Source organism: Sorex araneus, chromosome 4, assembly GCF_027595985.1.
Source record: "Sorex araneus isolate mSorAra2 chromosome 4, mSorAra2.pri, whole genome shotgun sequence".
NCBI classification, from domain to species: domain Eukaryota; kingdom Metazoa; phylum Chordata; class Mammalia; order Eulipotyphla; family Soricidae; genus Sorex; species Sorex araneus.
Genome location: NC_073305.1, coordinates 128,457,830 through 128,477,546, shown reverse-complemented (window position 1 = coordinate 128,477,546; position 19,717 = coordinate 128,457,830). Strand labels below are relative to the sequence as shown.

The window sequence follows — 19,717 nt, the reverse complement described above, 5'->3', positions numbered from 1 at the left end:
CAAGCTACTCGTGGCATATTCAATCTGCCCAAAACATAACAACAAGTCTCACAATGGAGACGTTACTGGTGGCCTGTGGAGCAAATTGATGAATGGGACGGCAGTGCTACAGTGTTATAAATTATAGATGAAATATGCAAATAAGAAATGAGAATAGAACAAATCATATAAAGTTAAAATTTTAATCAATTTTAAATCACCAAAAGCGTAATTAAAATAAATTAGTTAGGAAAATAGTACAGTAGATAAGGAACTTGCCTTACACATGGCTGACCCAGGTTGTGTCCCTGACACCCAGTATCGTGCCCAAGACCACCAGAAGTTATCTCTGAGCTCAGAGCCAGGGAAAAGTCCTATGCACTGTCAGATGCTGCCCCCAAACAAATGAAAAACCACAGACTAAAAACATATATGAAAAGTATATATGTGAAAGCATAGGTGATCTGAAATTTCTGTGGCCCCAAACACCTATTTGAAAAGATATGAATATCTATGCTCATTATAACACTGTTTAAATACCCAAGATGTGTGTATATATGACATAATAGAATAATATTCAGCTATAAGAAAAGATGAAATCTTATATTTTACTGTAACATGGATGGAACCAGAAGGTGACAGGTGAAGAAAAATGAATCAGGAGGGGAAAAAGACAAAATGATCTGACTCATACATGCAGCATAAGGAATCACAGCAATGGAATAAATTATATCCTCTGATGGTAAATTCTTACACTTTCACAACAAAATTGAAATTAATAAGGGAAGGAGGGAGCAAACAATAAGAAAACAGTACTATAAACAGTGGTGATAAAATACTCATATTTTGGTGCTGGGTGTGTTGCATAGCGTTGTACACCTAAAACATTAACATCATACTCTTGTAAAAAATTTAAACTAAAAGTATAATTTTTGTGTTCTGACAGAAATAAAAGCCATACTAAAGCTAATTATTCAAAGGCTTGATAATGACTGATCTGTGTGGAAACCAAAACCAAAAACATCTGTGTTTCTACCTGGATGGTCTACTAGAACTGCTGGTGGCAAGTTTCTACCACAAAATTAGAGCTAAAAGTAACATAAATACAGAGATGCAAAAGCTAAACTGAGGCAAAAAACCAGAGAGATTGAATTCTGATCCTCTAAATTTAACCACACCTTCTCTGGCCTTAACAAAGATGCAAACCAATAAATAATATATTGCTTTTTAAAATAGCTTGGGTTAAACTTCTGACAGTTGTAGCTACATTCTGCATCATTGTCATCCCATTGTTCATCGATTTGCTTGAGCAGGGACCAGTAACATCTCCATTCGTTCTAGCCCTGAGATTTTAGCAGCCTCCATTTATTTGTCCTTCCCAACGGTGCCACATTGGAGGCTCTTTCAGGGTCAGGGGAAGAGACACATCATTGTTGCTGTTTTTGGCATATCGAATACATCAGGGGAGCTTTCCAGGCTCAGCTGTGTGGGCAGGATACTCTCGGTAGCTTGCAGGGTTCTCCAAAAGGGAGAACTAGAAAAGAAGAGGTTGCGTGGCCTCGAATGCAGCTACATTAATAGAAAATAAAATAGCATCAAAGGTTTTGTGACTAAGGGATAGCACAAAGGACTAGAGTTCATCCTTTTGGTGCTGGAGTTCCACAAAAAGGTTTAATGACAAAGTCTAATGACAAGTGTTGTATAGTCCATTAACACTGTGAGGAGTAGCTTCCAAGCACCAAGTCAGGAGTATTCCCTGCAGATGATATAGCAGCCAAACAAACAAACAAAAGCTATTATGTTTTATTATATATATGCAATTATATACTTTACATGTACTTACTTTACATATAATATATGTGTTTCTGTATAAAAATGTATCTTGTAATGACAGGGACGGATTCTGAGAAATGAGTCAAGCAATACCATTGTTGGGCAAATGAGTAAGAATGAAAGTACATAAACCCAGATAATATAGCCTAGATTAACTCTATGGCATAGCTATTGGGGCCCATCGTATATATGAGGCCCAATGTTGACAGAACATTAATTCTAATGGACTTGACAATTATACATGGTAAATGTTCCATTTCAATAGAATTAGTGAGACATTATTGATGAGATCAAAACTTTAAAATTCTACCAAGTATTTCCAAATAACTAAAAAAAATCTTGAGGAGGCAATGAAAATTAAACTTAAAAATTATTCTTAAACCTTTAAGCCTGTACTACCAGACTTATTACCTAGGAGTGCGCCTCCTCCCACACAATACTAGGGAAACAACACAAATAATAAAACAAAACAAATAATAATAGCTCATTTTTGCTAGTCTTTGAATTAGAACATAGAAATTCTTTCTATGTAGATAATAAATAGATAAATCTAGATAATGTTTCATTTCCTTACTTTTTTGTTATTATTTTTGTTTGGTTTGGTTTTGTTGTCACACTGGGTGATGCTCAGGAGTTACTCCTGGTTCTGCACTTGGGAATTATTCCTGGAGGTGCTTGGGGGACCATACAGGAAAACCGGGACCAAATCTGGATCAGCTACATGCAACCCAAGAACACTAACTACTGTACTATCACTCCAGCCAGTCCTTATTCTTAATACTAAACTTGAAATTAATACCAATGAAGAATTTCCAAAATTCAAAAATTTCCTTTACTTTCTATAGCAAATGGTAAGAATTTTTATTTAGGGTGTTGCCCAGAATGTTTCTAAATGAAAATTAATTTCATTATGCTATAGATTTCTTATAACCATTATATATTTTAATATTATAAGAGATAAAAAATAAATTTAATGCTACAGAATACAGTCAAATATAATATTATGACATTTAAACCCAGGAGCTTATTTGAAAGATAAATTAAGTAATACTACCAATTGACAAATTATTAAATAATATTTCTCTGGCCAAGGAAAGATTATTCATATAGGTTATTCAATAAAAAATGAAACATCTCTCCTCCTTCTAAATGTTTAATATTCTTATTTTGTTTTATTGATTCTCATATACTTTTTAAAAAACATTTGTTTTCTTTACAATAGAGATAAATGCCCTCCTTATTGCAGGAAAAGTTTGGTATAAAATTTGGAGTTTGCATTATTGATTTTCTTGAATAATTAGGAAGTCAGCATTATAAAAATGAAAAGGAACATAATTCAGAAATCATTCCAATTTAGAAATTAAGTTTTCTTTTTTAAAAATAATAAGCCTGTAGTAGCATTTTAAGACTACTTTAGTAGAATATTTAGGCCTTTTAGTTTCTTTTTACATAACAAAAATATAAAGTATAGCATATGCTTTAATATAACTAGTGAAGAGAATATGAGCTTGACGTAAGTACACTATTACTTTTTTTCTTTATCATCCCCATGAAAAGAGGAAATTTTTTTAATCAATCTACCAAAACTAATGGATGACGAAAAAGGGGACTTACATGATCTATTAATTCACGGACCATTCCATTCCATTGTCCATTGGCATCATCCTGAGCTCCATATTTCCCATCTTCCACAAGTCTAATTTCATACGTAAAGCCAAGTATTGTAGATAACTCTCTAAGGAGGTCAATGCAGTAGCCTTCAAATCGATCGTTCCCATAGAGAGGTTTGTCAGACTTCTTAAACAAGACATATGGTTCTTCCTGAAAGCCCAAAAATTGGAACACAAATGAAGGAGATAATCAGTTAATTCTGAATTTGTTATTAAGATTATAGCTTTCCTTAGATGATAGAAAATTTCATATTAGTTAAGTTTGATGATCACATTAAATTTTTGAAATAGTTTTAGTACAGTTTGAAAGAAGTTGAGTTACTCCAGGAATGCTTGTGATTAACAAGAAAATATTTAGTTATTATAATACCACCATGGGGCTGGAGCAATAGCACAGCGAACGGGTAGGGTGTATGCCTTGCACATGGTTTGATTCCCAGCATTCCATATGGTCCCCCGAGCACCACCAGGAGTAATTCCTAAGTACATTAGCCAGGAGTAACCCCTGTGCATCTCCGGGTGTTACCCAAAAAGACAAAATAATAATAATAATAATAATAATAATAATAATAATAATAATAATAATACCACCATAACCATACAATAATGTTACATATTACATCATTATGTATAGAACTATTGTATATAATAAATATGTCACAGATGTTATATAATACACAGGGCTTATTTTACCATGACTTCAATAACCCAGTGAATTGTAGCATATAATAAGTACAATTATCTAATAGATTAGGTAGAACTTCTAAACTAGTAGCTTCTTCTAGTGGATTCTAGTGAATAAAGTGAAAAAAGCAGTGGATATTACTATTCTGCCACCACTTTACTACCTCAGTCACACAGACCTCCATGTTGGCTATCTGAAAATTCCATACTAGTATGAGTTTAAGACAATACTGTATGCCTCAATCCCAGCTGATAACAGTGTGCTCTAAGGGGCTGGCAGGAAATGACCTGGTTGGCTGTGGGATAGCAAGGGAGCACAGCACAGAGTGTGGTCCCTTGCTAACAGGCTATGCTTTGGGAAGTTCTTGATGGACTTTCACTTTGAGGCCCTATGGCTTGCTTACTAAGAGTCAGATGTGGGGTTGAGAGGTAAGTACGTTTGTTTGTTAGTAGTATTAAATTTCAAAATTTGTGACTTAAAAAAAAATCAGAGTGAAAAGAAAACTGTACACATAAAACTTCAAAGTTCTGCCCACTTTCATTCCTGACTTAGCTTCTCACTCCTCTCATTATATTCCAGATCTATGTTCTTTCCTTCTCAAACTTGCAAACCTTGCCCCTGAGTCTTGTTCTTTGCAATTTGTGCATTTCTATCTGACTAGAAAATGGTTTTCGAATCCATTCAGACAAACATTTTATTTAAGGCTCTGGTCAAATTCTCCTCTTAAAAAAGGTAAGATCTCTTATGCATAAATTATGTATCCCTTTTATCCCTTTTCTTATCTTCATTTATTTTCATGTTTATTCTAATCTAAATATTATCTATTTAATTTCAGTTGGTACATGTGTGTTTTTACCCAGGCTAGGATATAAATACATGAGCATAGATTGGAAATTAAGTTCATTAATATTTATTTCAGCGCCAATAAAAATGACTGGTAAAGATAACTCAAAAGAGAAAGTAAATTCCCAGCGTATCTGAATTCTCCACTGTGATCTGTTGTACTGCATGGTCTCCTGAAGCCACCTTAAATCTGGTGGCCCGAAGCATAATTAAATGCCACCAGCACATGCCAAGACAATTTCTGCCAGGAGCAACTCTCTCCCCGACTTATATATATATGTTTGAGTAGAAGGTAAGTAGTTTCCCATACTAGATAGACTCCACTATGAAAATCCCCATGATAATGATACATTTAAAATTTTGGGTGACACCACCTTAAGATATCAGTATGTAATAGCTAAGGATTATTTAACAGCATAGGAGATTGTGAGTAATTTACATGCACAAAGAACAAAAAAAGCAAAGGAAGAAAAATCTCAAAAATTGCTACTTATGTAATTCCATTAATTTAGGTTTTCCTAGTAACCATTCTACCTCTTATTTTGATTTTCTTATAAGCTAACAATAAAACTATTATTAGCAAACAATTTATTGATCCCTGTGAGGTTAAAAAGTATATATATATGAATATATATATTCATATATATATATGAAGTAGGTTTTGGTAACATTTGAAAAATGTGGCATTTTCTAATATTGATTGATTGTAATAAAATTATACATTATTTTTCGCATATTTACTGCTGAGTAATAAGACAGTTTTTCAACTGTGATTCTGATATCCAACTTCACTGTGTCACAAGATAGTTTTACATCAAGATATGCCTCTCTTTTAAACTTCCATTCTCTGTTTCACATAGCACAAAGATAAATAATAACCTAGTGTGGAAAAAAAGAAAAGAAAAATGGGAGCATAAGAAATTACTGCACCACATACTGAGTTCAATGAATAATATGATAAAACTCTCTTGGGCAACTTTATAGATTCCTCATATAGTCTTAAATCTCCACATCAGCATTTACTACAGATAAAGGCACTTCATTCCACTGGCATCTGTAATAAGAACTTGTCAGCATTTCCATTATAAATCCCAGTTTTAAGAAACTAAACAACTTATGTATTTTTATCTGAATTAGACTGGGAACTGGCATAAAATAAAACCCAAACTGAGTTCTGAATAAAGTGAAATGTATTACAAGGTTGAAAGGAACAGAATATTATTTTAAATATAATAAAGTCTTAACTGTATAACATATATTCCTCTTCCTTTTTCTAAAATTAATTTTTTTCTTTTGTTAACTCTCTAGCTATCAATGCCTTATACATTATGATAGTACAAGTTAGAAATACAAGAATGAAAATCACTATATGATATACATAAAACATATTCTATAAGAATATAATTACAAAAATAAAGTTTAGCATGTATTTAAATAGCTAAACACCTATTATATACCATAACTCTTTTATGTAACAGGTACAAAACAAGGAAAAGTAACAATAAACAACAAAAAAAAATCGGCCTATTATTCAGTGATGAGTTTGAGATTCTTACTTATTTTAAGTCATTTTATATTATATATGTAGCTAATTGTTTACCTTAGTTACTATGACAAAGGATATTTCAGAGGACTTTTAAAATAAATTTGATTATTCTGTATTTTATAGCTTTTTAGGTAATCTCAGTACCTATGATGCTATGACCCTCAAATAACGCATTTGCTATAATAAAAAATGCTGTTCAGTAAACCCAAGTCTAGTTCTGAATTTATATTTATGACAAAAATCTTTTAAAATTAGTTTAAGTTAAAGAACTGAAATTCAGTTGTTAAATATAACAGTATCAAGTCATTTAGAAGATATGGCTAGTGGCTTTTAATTTTTCTTTAAGATTATAAAGATAGAAATTAAAACTTAAATTTTGTTGTGACTTTCGGTCCTTTGAAATCAGATTGTAAAGATAATTAGGATAAAAAACTACCTAGCTTAAGCATAATGAGGGCCTGTGATATATGGAAACATTATAAATATAGGGAGAAGTTCTTTTATGCTGCTATTATGCTCCACTACTTTGTAAAACATCTCAGCAAAATCACTAAAAAACAGGTAAACTACCAAGTTAACATAATTGATGATATGCAATGAATAGAAACTATAAATATGCTCAAATCAAAGCACTAAATAAAAAAGACCAAAAATATTGAAAAATTCTGAGTAGGGGATAGAATCTGTTTTATTTTAAATATGTAAATATTCAATGAACTCCAAATAAAATTAATTGAAAGCAATCTGTTCCAACACATACAATCAGATAACTAAAAGTCAAAGATAGAAAAATATCTTGAAAGAAGCAAGAGAAAAGTAAGTTCTTGTGTGTATACAATAAATTGTCAATTCCCACCTGAAAACATGTAGAACAGAAAGCAATGAATTTTAAAAATGTTAAAAGAAAATATCATCAACCAAGAATTTTATATATAGCAAAATTAGCCTTCAAACATTAAAGATACCTAAACAAAAGTTAATTAAAAAAATTTCTTTAAACCTGCCATATGAGTTGCACAAAAGTCAGATCAAAATGGATTAAAGACCTCAACATCAGACCACAAACCTTAAGGTACATTGAAGACAAGGTCGGCAAAACCCTCTACGATACTGAAGATAAAGGTATCTTCAAAGATGACACGGAACTAAACAATCTAGTAAAAATAGAAATCAACAAATGGGACTACATTAAACTAAAAAGCTTCTGCACCGCAAAAGATACAGTGACCAGAATACAAAGACTATCTACAGAATGGGAAAGGATATTTACACAATACCCATCAGATAAGGGGTTAATATCAATGGTATATAAAGCACTGGCTGAACTCTACAAGAAGAAAATATCCAACCCCATCAAAAAATGGGGCGAAGAAATGAACAGAAACCTTACCAAGGAAGAGATACGAATGGCCAAAAGGCACATGAAAAAGTGCTCTACATCACTAATCGTCAGAGAGATGCAGATCAAAACAACCATGAGATACCACCTCACACCACAGAGACTAGCACACATCCAAAAGAACAAAAGCAACCGCTGTTGGAGAGGATGTGGGGAGAAAGGGACCCTTCTACACTGCTGGTGGGAATGCCGGCTAGTTCAGCCCTTTTGGAAAACAGTATGGACGATTCTCAAAAAACTAGAGGTTGAGCTCCCATTTGACCCAGCAATACCACTGCTGGGAATATATCCCAGAAAAGCCAAAAAGTATAGTCGAAGTGACATATGCACTTATATGTTCACCGCAGCACTGTTTACAATAGCCAGAATCTGGAAAAAACCCGAGTGCCCTAGAACAGATGACTGGTTGAAGAAACTCTGGTACATCTATACAATGGAATACTATGCAGCTGTTAGAAAAAATGAGGTCATGACGTTTGCATATAAGTGGATCAACATGGAAAGTATCATGCTAAATGAAATGAGTCAGAAAGAGAGAGACAGACATAGAAAGATTGCACTCATCTGTGGAATATAGAATAATAGACTATAAGACTAACACCCAAGAATAGTAGAAATAAGTACCAGGAGATTGTTTCCATGGCTTGGAGGCTGGTCTCTCATTCTGGGTAACTCAGGGAAGGGACCACCAAGTAAAATGTGGTTGGAGGTCATGTGGGGGAAGGGTGATGTGGGCTGAATACAGACTAGAGGCTGAACACAATGGCCACTCAACACCTTTATTGCAAACCACAACACCTAATCAGAGAGAAAAAAAAGGAATTCCCTGCCATAGTGGCAGGGTGGGGTGGGGGGAGACGGGACTGGGGAGGGGGGGGAGGGATGTTGGGTTTACTGGTGGTGGAGAATGGGCACTGGTGAAGGGATGGGTTATCAAACTTTGTATGGGGGAAACATGAGCACAAAGATGTATGGATCTGTAACTGTACCCTCACGATGACTCTCTAATTAAAAATAAACTAACAAAGGACCCATAAAAAAAAAACCCTGCCATATGAGTTAGAGGAACTCATTTGGGCTAAAATGAAGAACACCAGAGAGTAAATTGAGATGATAGAAAAAATAAATATATCATTATAAAAACAAAGAGTAGAGTGGGTCAAGATGGCAGAGAAGAATACACTGCAAAGGTAAAGAAATGGAGGTAAACAGAAATGGCAGAAGGATTCCATCATTTGATTGGTCCAGCAGAGGAGAGCATGAATTGTCATGTTCTTTTCACATGAAGGGTTTTAAGTAAGCTAACCAAACAGTGTGGCTAGAGGGCTGGGGCAGGAGCAAAGTAGCCAAACAGAAGCACTGTGGTCTCTTAATCAAGAATCAGTATTATTGAACTGTATGCTCTGTGAAAACTCTGCTCTGAAAACTCACCACAGCTTTTGGATCTCTCCATCCCCCCAAGTCACTCTATCTCTCTGTCTCTGTCTCTGTCTGTCTGTCTGTCTGTCTGTCTGTCTCTCTCTCTCTCTCTCTCTCTCTCTGCTGTATTTTTTGGTCTGGGGACCATACCCAGTGGTGCTCAATTTTACTCCTGGCTCTGTACTCAGTAATTACTCCTGATGGACTCAGCGAACGTTATATTGCCTGGGGATCAAACCCAAGTTGGATGCATGTATGGCAAGTGTCCTGTCATTGTCACTGTCATTGTGATCCCGTTGCTCATCGATTTGCTCGAGCGGGCATCAGTAACATCTCCATTGTGAGACTTGTCACACTGTGTTACCTCTATGGCCCTCATTCTTTTGAATAAAGGCTACAGAGATGTTTTCAAAGTCTGGGCAATATCTATTGAGAGCCCAGCAGACTCCCAGACTGACAAGAATGAATAAACTTACATTTATGGCTAATGAGCAATGGTTTTTCCTATCAGCGCTTTAGGGTAACTTGGCCTAATGCTGCTAATTCTAAGCAGTTCCCTCCCAAACTCCATCAATTATTGAACAGGTTGAGTCACAGAAAATAAAAGGAGGCTTCCTACTGAGGATTTGGAGGTGGGGGAGATGTTCAAACTCAACAACTAAAGCAACAAGACCAGGGCCAATCACTGGGGACTTTTATATACAGGAAGCCTATGCAGGTTCACATTGTGGAAACTAAATGTAGAAGCATTCATATGCAAGATAAAGATGAGAGCAAAGGCTCTGGGTTGAACTGGTGAATGGAAGTCTTAGATTGTTTCCTAAGCCTTAACAAAATCAGATTTGAAACCATAGACCACGCTGCACAGGAGACTCAGTTAAAAAATGGAGAAGCCCACCACAACTAATGGCTGATGATAATAATCCAGAAAGTTTCTATACTATCCACCAGCTCTTTAACCTGTCAGATGAAAACTTCAGAGCTACACTGGTGAGGCTGCTTAATGAGCTGAAAGAAATGATAGTATAGGCATCCAATAATGAAAGAAAAATGATAATGGCAAATATGAGAAAATTACAATCAGGAATCAGTGGACTAATGGGCATAAGAGGTAGACTAAGAACCTCATATGAATACCTTGGCAGCAAAGTGACAGAAGCAAAGGAACTAATAGCTATGATCAAAGATGCAGGAATTACTATTTTCTAAAACCTATTTACCACAAAAGTTTAGAATGTGCTACATCACATTGCTAGTGGAAATATGTAATGCACTCTGAAATTCTGATGAACCATGTAATAGACATAATATTGCTATTACATAAGTTATTAGAAAGCTGGAAATTGAAACCCCAATGAGACATCTATATCTATTACTTGTGAGAGATGACATTGTCAAAAGATGATAATCAAAAGTGTTGATAGAGATGTAAAAAAATATCTTTCATTCAGTGTATTGGGGTTGAAAATTGGTGCAGTCACTAAGGAAAATTATATGGAGAATCTACAAAAACTAAACATGCAAATGTTGTAATTCAACAATACAAAATACTGTATATTTACCTGAATAATATAAACAAGTATAAACATCTTTGTGTTTATAGTAGCATATATTCCCACCAGCAAAGTCTGAAAAAACCTAAATGACCAACCACAATTGGTGACTGGATAAAGAAACATGGTATATATGTTCACTGAAATGCTATTACTATGAAGGGATGTGAAATACTGTAGTTAGTGAGAAAGTGGCTGAAACTTTAGGTTTTGCCTTAGTCTAAGTGGAAGTTTAGTCCAATGAAGTAGTCAGAAGACAAAGGACAATTTCCAGATGGTTTCATTCATATGTGGAAATCACAAAAGGAAAGATAAGGTAAAATATGAGGAAAATATCAGTTTCTGGATATCGTGATTATATGACGGGGAAGCGAAGAAGGATGGAGGAATGAGTAGGTGGATTCATTTGCTAGTGTGATGGCACTAGAACTTATTTAGTAAATGAAGCACATACGCTCATCAAGGTGTGAAGGCGTACTTTTAAATTTATCTATTTTATACCAAGGTTAAATTGATAGCATTTTACTAAGTAAGCAAAGAAATTGATAGCATTTTACTAAGTAAGCAAAGAGATAAAATTTAAGCAAGAGATAAAGATCAAAATTAATGGTGCTTAAAACAGCACAGCAGGTAGGGTATTTGCCTTGCATGCAGCTGACCTGGGTTTGACTCCTCCATCCTTCTTGGAGAACCCAGCAAGCTACGGAGAGTATCCTGCCTGCACAGCAGAGGCTAGCAAGCTACCTGTGGTGTATTCTATATGCCAAAAATAGTAACAACAAGTCTCACAATGGAGACTTACTGGTGCCCACTGGAGCAAATTGATGAGCAATGGATTCTAAATTTAAAAAAAAATAAAACACTTTTTAAAAACAAAGAATCTATTTTATATCTTTTCAACCTAGCACTATTCCAGAGTTATTTAAGGCAAATCAAGCATACAAACACACAGCTTTAAAAAATTATGGCATACCAGATGACTGGTTAAAGGAACTTTGGTACATCTACACAATGGAATACTATGCAGCTGTTAGAAAAGATAAAGTCATAAAATTCGCATATAGGTGGATCAACATGGAAAGTATCACGTCATGAAATGAGTCAGAAAGAGAGGAACAGAGATAGAAAGACTGCACTCATATGTGGAATATGAAGTAACAGAATGGGAGACTAACACTCAAGAATAGTAGACATAAGTACCAGGAGGATTATTCCACGGCTTGAAAGCTGGCATCACATGCTGGGGGAAAAAGCAGCTCAGATAGAGAAGGGAGCAAAAAGCAAAGGGTGCCAGGTGGACCCACTAGGGATAGGACATACGGGCTGAAAATAGACTATAGATTGAACATGATGCTTACTTAATACCTCTGTAGCAAATCACAACACCCAAAAAAGAGAGAGCAAAAGGGAATGCACTGCCACAGAGGCAGGGTGGGGTGAAGGGCACAGAGTGGGGGTGGTGGGAGAGATGTTGGGACTATTGATGGTGGAAAATGGGCACTGGTGGAGGGATGGGTACTCGATCATTATATGACTGAAACACAAGCATGAAAACTTGTAAGTCTGTAACTTAATCTCACGGTGATTCACTAATAAAAAAAGAGTAAAATAATTATGGCATAAAATGATCTCTTATCTGTGGAATATAAAAGAATAATAGGAGGATGAAATGCATGGTATAGAAGCAGAGATGTTCATAGTATTTTGACCCTTGATCCCATGCCTAGATATGAGCACGGGGAAGGGAAGAAACTTCAGTGTGGGTTGAGAAGAGATACGTGAGAGATAACGGGCTTAGAGATCAGGGGCCTCAAGCGCATCCATGATGTAAAGGTGTGGTATATACATACATCAAAACATGGTTTAGATATATGATACTATACTGCTATATATATATGTATATATATATATATATGATACTGAGCCAACAATGCTGTAAGCACGAGATCCAAACTACAACAATTAAACCTGCCTGTTTGAGACCAAGTGGGTAAGGCATAGTGGGTAAGACATCTCCATTGCCAAATGCAACTGACCCAGGACAGATCCAGGGCAGCACATATGGTTCTCCAAGTCACACCAGAATAGATCCATGAGTGAAGAGGTAGGCGTAAGCCCTGAGCACAGTGATATGTGACCGAACCCTCATCTCCCCCCCAAGAATATTCCTATCAAAAAGGCAGACTGGTGGGAGAGGACCTGGTGACCCAGGTGGAGGGAAGTCAATACTGGTTGTGGGACTGTTGGAGCATTGAATGACTGAGATTCAACTACACATAACTGAAAATCATGGTGCCTTAATATTTATTAATTTTTTTAGTAAGTCACAAAATCACACTGAACGCAATTATAAAATCCAAAAATTCTGTTTCAGAAAATATACATAAACTCTAATTGATGTTCCCTCATTTTTCAGAAGATTGTTATAACTCTTTCATATAGCACTTTTTGTCATTAATTAAAAATATTTTAAACCTCAGGAAATTTCATAAGAAATAAATATTAATATTTGGAAATATCAGTGATTATTTGGTTTTATAACTGTGGTCTTTAAGCAATTACAACTTATAATTTAAGAGTTACTTTTACTCTAATATTATTGCGGGTGTAAACAACATGTGGTTCTAGAACAGTTTTTGATATTTTTGTAAATTTATTAGAGAAATTTTATAACTGTGTTTAGTAAATGTTGATCTTAAAATATAATATAATATTGATTGACATTATTGTAAAATTATGAGTAAATGTAACTAAAATATAAAAAAATAAATGAAAAGAGAATTGGTTTGAAATTTCAGCTATTGATATTTGATTACATTGATTCATAAGACCTAAAAGCTTCTGGAAAATACATAGAAATTTAATTGGATCTGACCTTCTTTAATTCAAATCATAAGAAATAAACAAGAACAATGAGAAAAAGATAAACACAAATAACGACAAAGCTGATTGCTCAAACCACACTGGATGAACAGTGATATTCATTTCCTCTTTTCAACCACTGTCATTCAAAATTTGTGTTCTTATTGCTTTTTGGTTGAAAAAAAGTTTTTCCACTATCTGAGTCCTGGTTTTAAGAATTTCCTTCTACTCATAACAGTATGGAAGATCTGAGTTTTGGTATCCTAATTAGCATTCAAGTCAGAAATCCACTATGTACTACCAGTTATCACAATTGGAAGTCAGAATACCAGGAAGGAAAAAAATGAAAAAACAAAACAGAACACAAACACCAAACACGCCAAAACCCACAATAAATAGGAGCTTCTATGAGAATGACACTCTTTAAAGAAAGGAAATACTAAGGATGATTGGTTTGCTAACGTGAAAAAATATAAGCCTCCATATGGACTCATATATTTCTCTCATGTCTGAAATACAATTCCCATTTTGATATCTCAAGATATTATTAAGAAAGGAACATAAAATTTTGCATAACCTTTCTGGTTAGTTCAAAAACATAATCTGGGTTTATGTTTTAAAGCAATAACAAAATAGCAGAGTATGCCAGAAAATCAGTTTTAACTTAGTAACTATTTAATAAACCACTTTATATTTTGCTATTTTTTTTCAAAATGCAGTGCATTCAGTGGAAATCTATAAAAGTTTCATTTTTTTCTTTTCTTTTGATTTGCAAGTGCATTAAGCAAAGGAATTCTTTTTAATTCTCTTTCAGTTATACAGATCCTTTAGTAAACTACTGCAAGTGCAATTACCACATTCTTCTTGCTGAAAATTATGTTCATTTTCTTTCAGAAGAACAACTTCAGAAAATGAGATAATGTACACAACTTAGTCTTTATTGGCTATAATTATCATTATAAGAAAAGGTTTTGTTTCTACTTTGTATCTATAAAAATTTTGCTGAGTTCAGGAAAGTAAGAAAAACCTTCTCCCATAAATGTGATGTTTAATAATTGAAAGTTGAAATAAAATCTACAGAAATAATGACATGATATATTAAAATAAATCTTTCATTCAAAGAAGATCAGTGTTTTTTTTTAATGTAGTGCTGTTTACCAACATATCAGGGATGATACTAAGGTCAGAACAAAAGGATTTCAAGTGAAAGTTGGCTTAGAGATTATCTTTCATGTTTAAAAAGACAAATTTACATTTTAGTGAAAACAAAATGCTATTATGCTACTTGAATGAATGACCAGCTTATACTGGACTGGTTTCTGTCTTTCTGCAGATATTTATGTTTTGGTTTTTACATATTTCATTATCTTAATTCAGGAGTGAAAGCAGACTGAGTGGGGAAAGAACTGAAGCACAAATCAATCAAAGATGCCATTTCACTGCTCTTCCAGTAAGAGGTCTGATGGGAAGGGGACTGCACCTATGAGCTAATCTCCAAAAGGCATTTTCATTTCTGAATCTAATTTATTATCCCCTCACACGAATAATCAGGATTTGACTACACAAAGTTATTACCAGCATCTGCATTTATACATGACTAAAGAAGGATTCATTATCTCCATCGCCCCACATTCCTGTTATGCTTTGGGACAAAGCAAACACTTCATAGAGAACCTCACCCACGTTTCTCAAGTGGTCTTTCCCCAAATCAAATCCATTCTTAAGAAATTTCATATTTGGTCATTCAATGCTATCATTTCTTTTCTCTCCTACAAGAGTAACTTAAAATTCAGTTCTATACATCCCCCCTTTTAGTAATAACGTTGAACAAAACATATCTCACTTGTTTGACATATTTATTGAAATATATTTTTGATATATTTCATAACAATCTCTTAGAATAATCCATTTTCCTCTTCCTTTTGTGTACATAGTTGTGAATATTATGTTTAAGAAGACTGGGGTCTGTAAGAAAATACATTTCTGACATTTCTGGTTTGAATGAAGTAAAAAATACAGAAACCATAAACTTGAAACTTTAGGGAAGGGATACAATTAGAGCCTGAATTGAAGAGGGGTTTTTTATACTGAATTTGACACATTTTTCATGCTGGTGGATATCTGTCCTGTCAGTAGTTGAAAATGTGTATCTGAATCTCAGGTCATGGTTATAACTAAAACTTGTTAATTTTAAAGTAGTACCTATTAACATAGTATCTTTGTGTTCATTCTTTCTTTTGCCACAAAAGTCAGTGTTCAAGACTTATGCCTTACTCTCTACTCAGATATCACTCTTTCTGTGGCTCCAAAAAACCATACAGTTTGCCAGAGATTGAATCCAGGTGAACAGCTGGCAAGACAAGCACCCTACACACTGTACTATCTCTCTGACCCCTTAACATAGCATCTTTGAATATGCACTGAAGCACTGTAGCACTATCGTCTCATTGTTCATTGATTTGCTCGAGCAGGCACCAGTAATGTCCCACTTGTGAGACTTATTATTACTGTTTTTGGAATATTGAATACGCCACGGGGATCTTGCCAGGTTCTGTCGTGTGGAGGGATACTCTTGGTAGCTTGCCAGGCTCTCCAAGAGGGATGGAAGAATCAAACCTGGTCGGCCATGTGAAGGCAAATGCCTTGCCCACTGCGCTTTATCTCCAATCCATCTTTGAATATAAGAAAATGAAAGCAAAGTATTTGCATTTTCATTATCGCGTAGGCTAATATGGCTAAACTAAAAACACATATTTCTCTTCTCAATCTTACATAATAAAATTTTAATGTGTGTAATAAAATAAAAAATTGTAATATTGATAGTGACATTACCAGAAAAAACATATATAGCAACATGAGAATATTAAGTATTACCATTGTAAAATTAGATTTGATAAACAAGAATAAAAAAAGCAGTGGTGTGTGTATGCAAGAGAGCTAGAGGGATATAGGTATTTTGTGATTCATATTAAGTTCTACTCAATTTTTAAATATTTTTAAGGAAGTGGATCTTCTGATTTTTTAAATTATGTATGATTTCAAATAAAAACATTATCTTTATGGTATCACAACCAACAGTTCTTTATTTATAGAGTTATTTAGGGAGCTAAGAGAACAAGAGGAGGGGCTGGAGCAATAGTAATGGGTACAGCATTTGCCTTGCATGCCGCCGACACGGGTTCGATTCCCAGCATCCCATATAATCCCCGGAGCACCGCCAGGAGTAATTCCTGAGTGCATGAGCCAGGAGTAACCCCTGTGCATCGCTGGGTGTGACCCAAAGAAGGAAAAAAAATAAAAAATAAATAAAAAAAAGAACAAGAAGAGCAAAAATGAAAGGATTAAATGTAGTGCCAGGCCAGCATAATTCCTGAAATTGAAAAAAATAAAGTTATGGTGAGAGAAGATTTGGTTTCCCTTGAAAAAGAGGGTTTCGGGAAATTAATTTGAAAAGACTGAGTTTGAATGAGAAACTCAACTCACCTCATATATTACATTAAGTAGTACTTAGATTTGTATTTCTACTGTATCTTCTTTAAAGTATGTAAACATTATTAACTCCAATATTCATGCTCAAAACTTTTTAACCATCCTAAAAAAATGATGTATGGATTGCGAAGAATTACTTTTTTTTTAAGCTAGTGGCAGTAGATTTAAATGCCCAGACGCTAGAAACTTTCTAAGTACTGCATGTTTGAAAGTATTCTAACAACAGAAAAAGACAAACAGAGGGACAAGTCATTGTAGTGACATATTTGAAGCCCTAGAAATCTGTTTTAGTTGATATTACTGGAAAATAAAAATGCAGAGTGATTTAGGAGAGATTAGATTCAGTCCCTTCACTTCTTGTTTCTCTCATATTGTGATTCTGCCCATTGTCCTTAGGGGTTTGCTCTCAAATAAGCTCTCTCTTATCTGCAGACTGCACCAGCAAAGCTTTACAAGCCTAAGTAAGTCAATTCTATACTGAAATACAGCCTCTAAGGAAGGGAGGAGAAAATGAAAAATAAGATGCAATTACAGCTACAAGCATATTTGTTAAGTTCATTGAGCAATCAGGAAGAAAGAACTACTTTAAGAGTAAGTGATTTTTGAACAAAAAGTAACCAAATTCATAGTCATTTGAAGTGCTACTAGTTATCAATGGAAAGAGTATGACAGCATCTTTTATGTGTTAGTAATCTTTTGGTGGACAAAAATAAACTATTCTACAAAACTAAGAACTCAGGGAAAACAGGTTATTCCCCAAATGAACTTAAATTAAATTTTCAGTAACCTGCTACAATCTCTAGCTAGAAGTTTTTAGAGCCACAATAGAGAAGATAATGTACATATTAGTCACAAATTTCTCCATCTCATCCAGAAATGGTCAATTATTTTTGTGATTTGGAATCTATATTTTAACAACTGTTATATAATAATCATTAATAAAGCATGAACTGGGTTAATATTTTTCATTCCATTAATAATGACAAATACAAAAACAAAGGGCATTTCAGCAACATACTGGAAATGCAAGATAAATTGAGGACTATTAAAGAGAAGGCATAAGTAGATCTGAATTTTAGGTATAGACCTAGAGGTAACATTATACAAACTTCCAAAGTCTACCATGTCATGAATCTTATATTTCAAAACTAAAATAAAATTAGCATAGGATTTGTAAAATAAATGCATTTCATGATATAACTATTGGATATGCTACTGGTTGTGTTGTTGAAGGTATGTAAAAAACATCCTTAAACAAAATACTTAATCTCAGTTTTAGGATCAGCTCCAGTACTATTTTAATTGTACAAAAAAATGTAAGATATGACTTTAGAGTCTAAGGGAAAATGACATGCTAAATTAGAAGTAGAGAAATGAAACGTACAAGATATCCACGCAAGAACAATCTAAATCTATAAATCTTTGCAATTTGGGGGACACAAATCTATAAGAAAACCAGAGTTCTCTCACACATGGAATTTCTTCCAATTTTAGTATATGTGCTGCCGAAGAGAGCACACATAGAATTTCTTGATGAGAAGCATTGCTTTCCATGAATAACTCCTAATCAATACACTAATTTGGTCATAAACTATGACTGTTAAATTTCCCACAGTGGGACATTATATCTTTTCTTTTATAGTATTGGTTGAATAAGTTAGCTAAAGAGATTGGCTGAAATTTCTATACATGATATCCATGTTACCTAGGCAACTTGGATATCAGTCATATTACTTATCTACCTTAGAAGGCCAATATGGTAAATGAGTGGTGCTTTGTATAGCTGCTGAGCACATACATGATGTATGCAATATATAATATAATTTGTGATTAATTATATAAATTTAATAATATTTGATAAAGATGATAATTAGACCACAGAAACATCTAATAGCCTCCTTTCAAGTTTGTGAATTAATTGCTCTCTCTTCTAAGAACAAACATTTTCTTCATTCCATCTTGCTAATTCCTTCTCAAACTTTAGATCCTAGCTATTCCTTCTACATTGAGGAGCCTTATCCTGACTAGTGCTTCCAGGCCCAAACTTTAATATAACTCAGGACCATCCTGTAAAAGATACCACACAATTTATCATTCTGTCATATCCTAATCACAAGGTGTGTGTATGCATATGTGTAATTTACCTCAGATATGCTTATCATTTTCTAACACCAAGGGCACAGAGACTATGTCTATTTTATTGGTCAAATACAGCTTTCAAATGTAATTTCTTGGGTATATAACTCTACATATATAATGAATAAGTGTGTGATATATAACATATGAGTACTATCAAATTTATGATAAAGGGAGTTCTGATTAGTAAACTAAGTATCAAGTTATAGACTGTCTCACTGCTTTTTAGTTTGCATTTAACAAAATTATTGTCTTTTTGGAAAACAATAGGGGCATTCCTCAAAAAACTAGAAATTGAGTTCC

At 34.2% G+C, this 19,717-nt stretch overlaps 1 protein-coding gene across 1 annotated transcript in view; it reads right to left on the bottom strand.

Annotated features, from left to right (window-relative positions):
* The window catches only part of GRIK2 (glutamate ionotropic receptor kainate type subunit 2), a 633,736-nt gene that overhangs the window by 208,559 nt on the left and 405,460 nt on the right, over positions 1-19,717 (bottom strand). Inside the window, exon 11 of the mRNA XM_004605692.2 lies at positions 3,427-3,633. Coding sequence (XP_004605749.1) covers positions 3,427-3,633 — 207 coding nt within the window. The remainder of the gene's footprint in view (positions 1-3,426; positions 3,634-19,717) is intronic.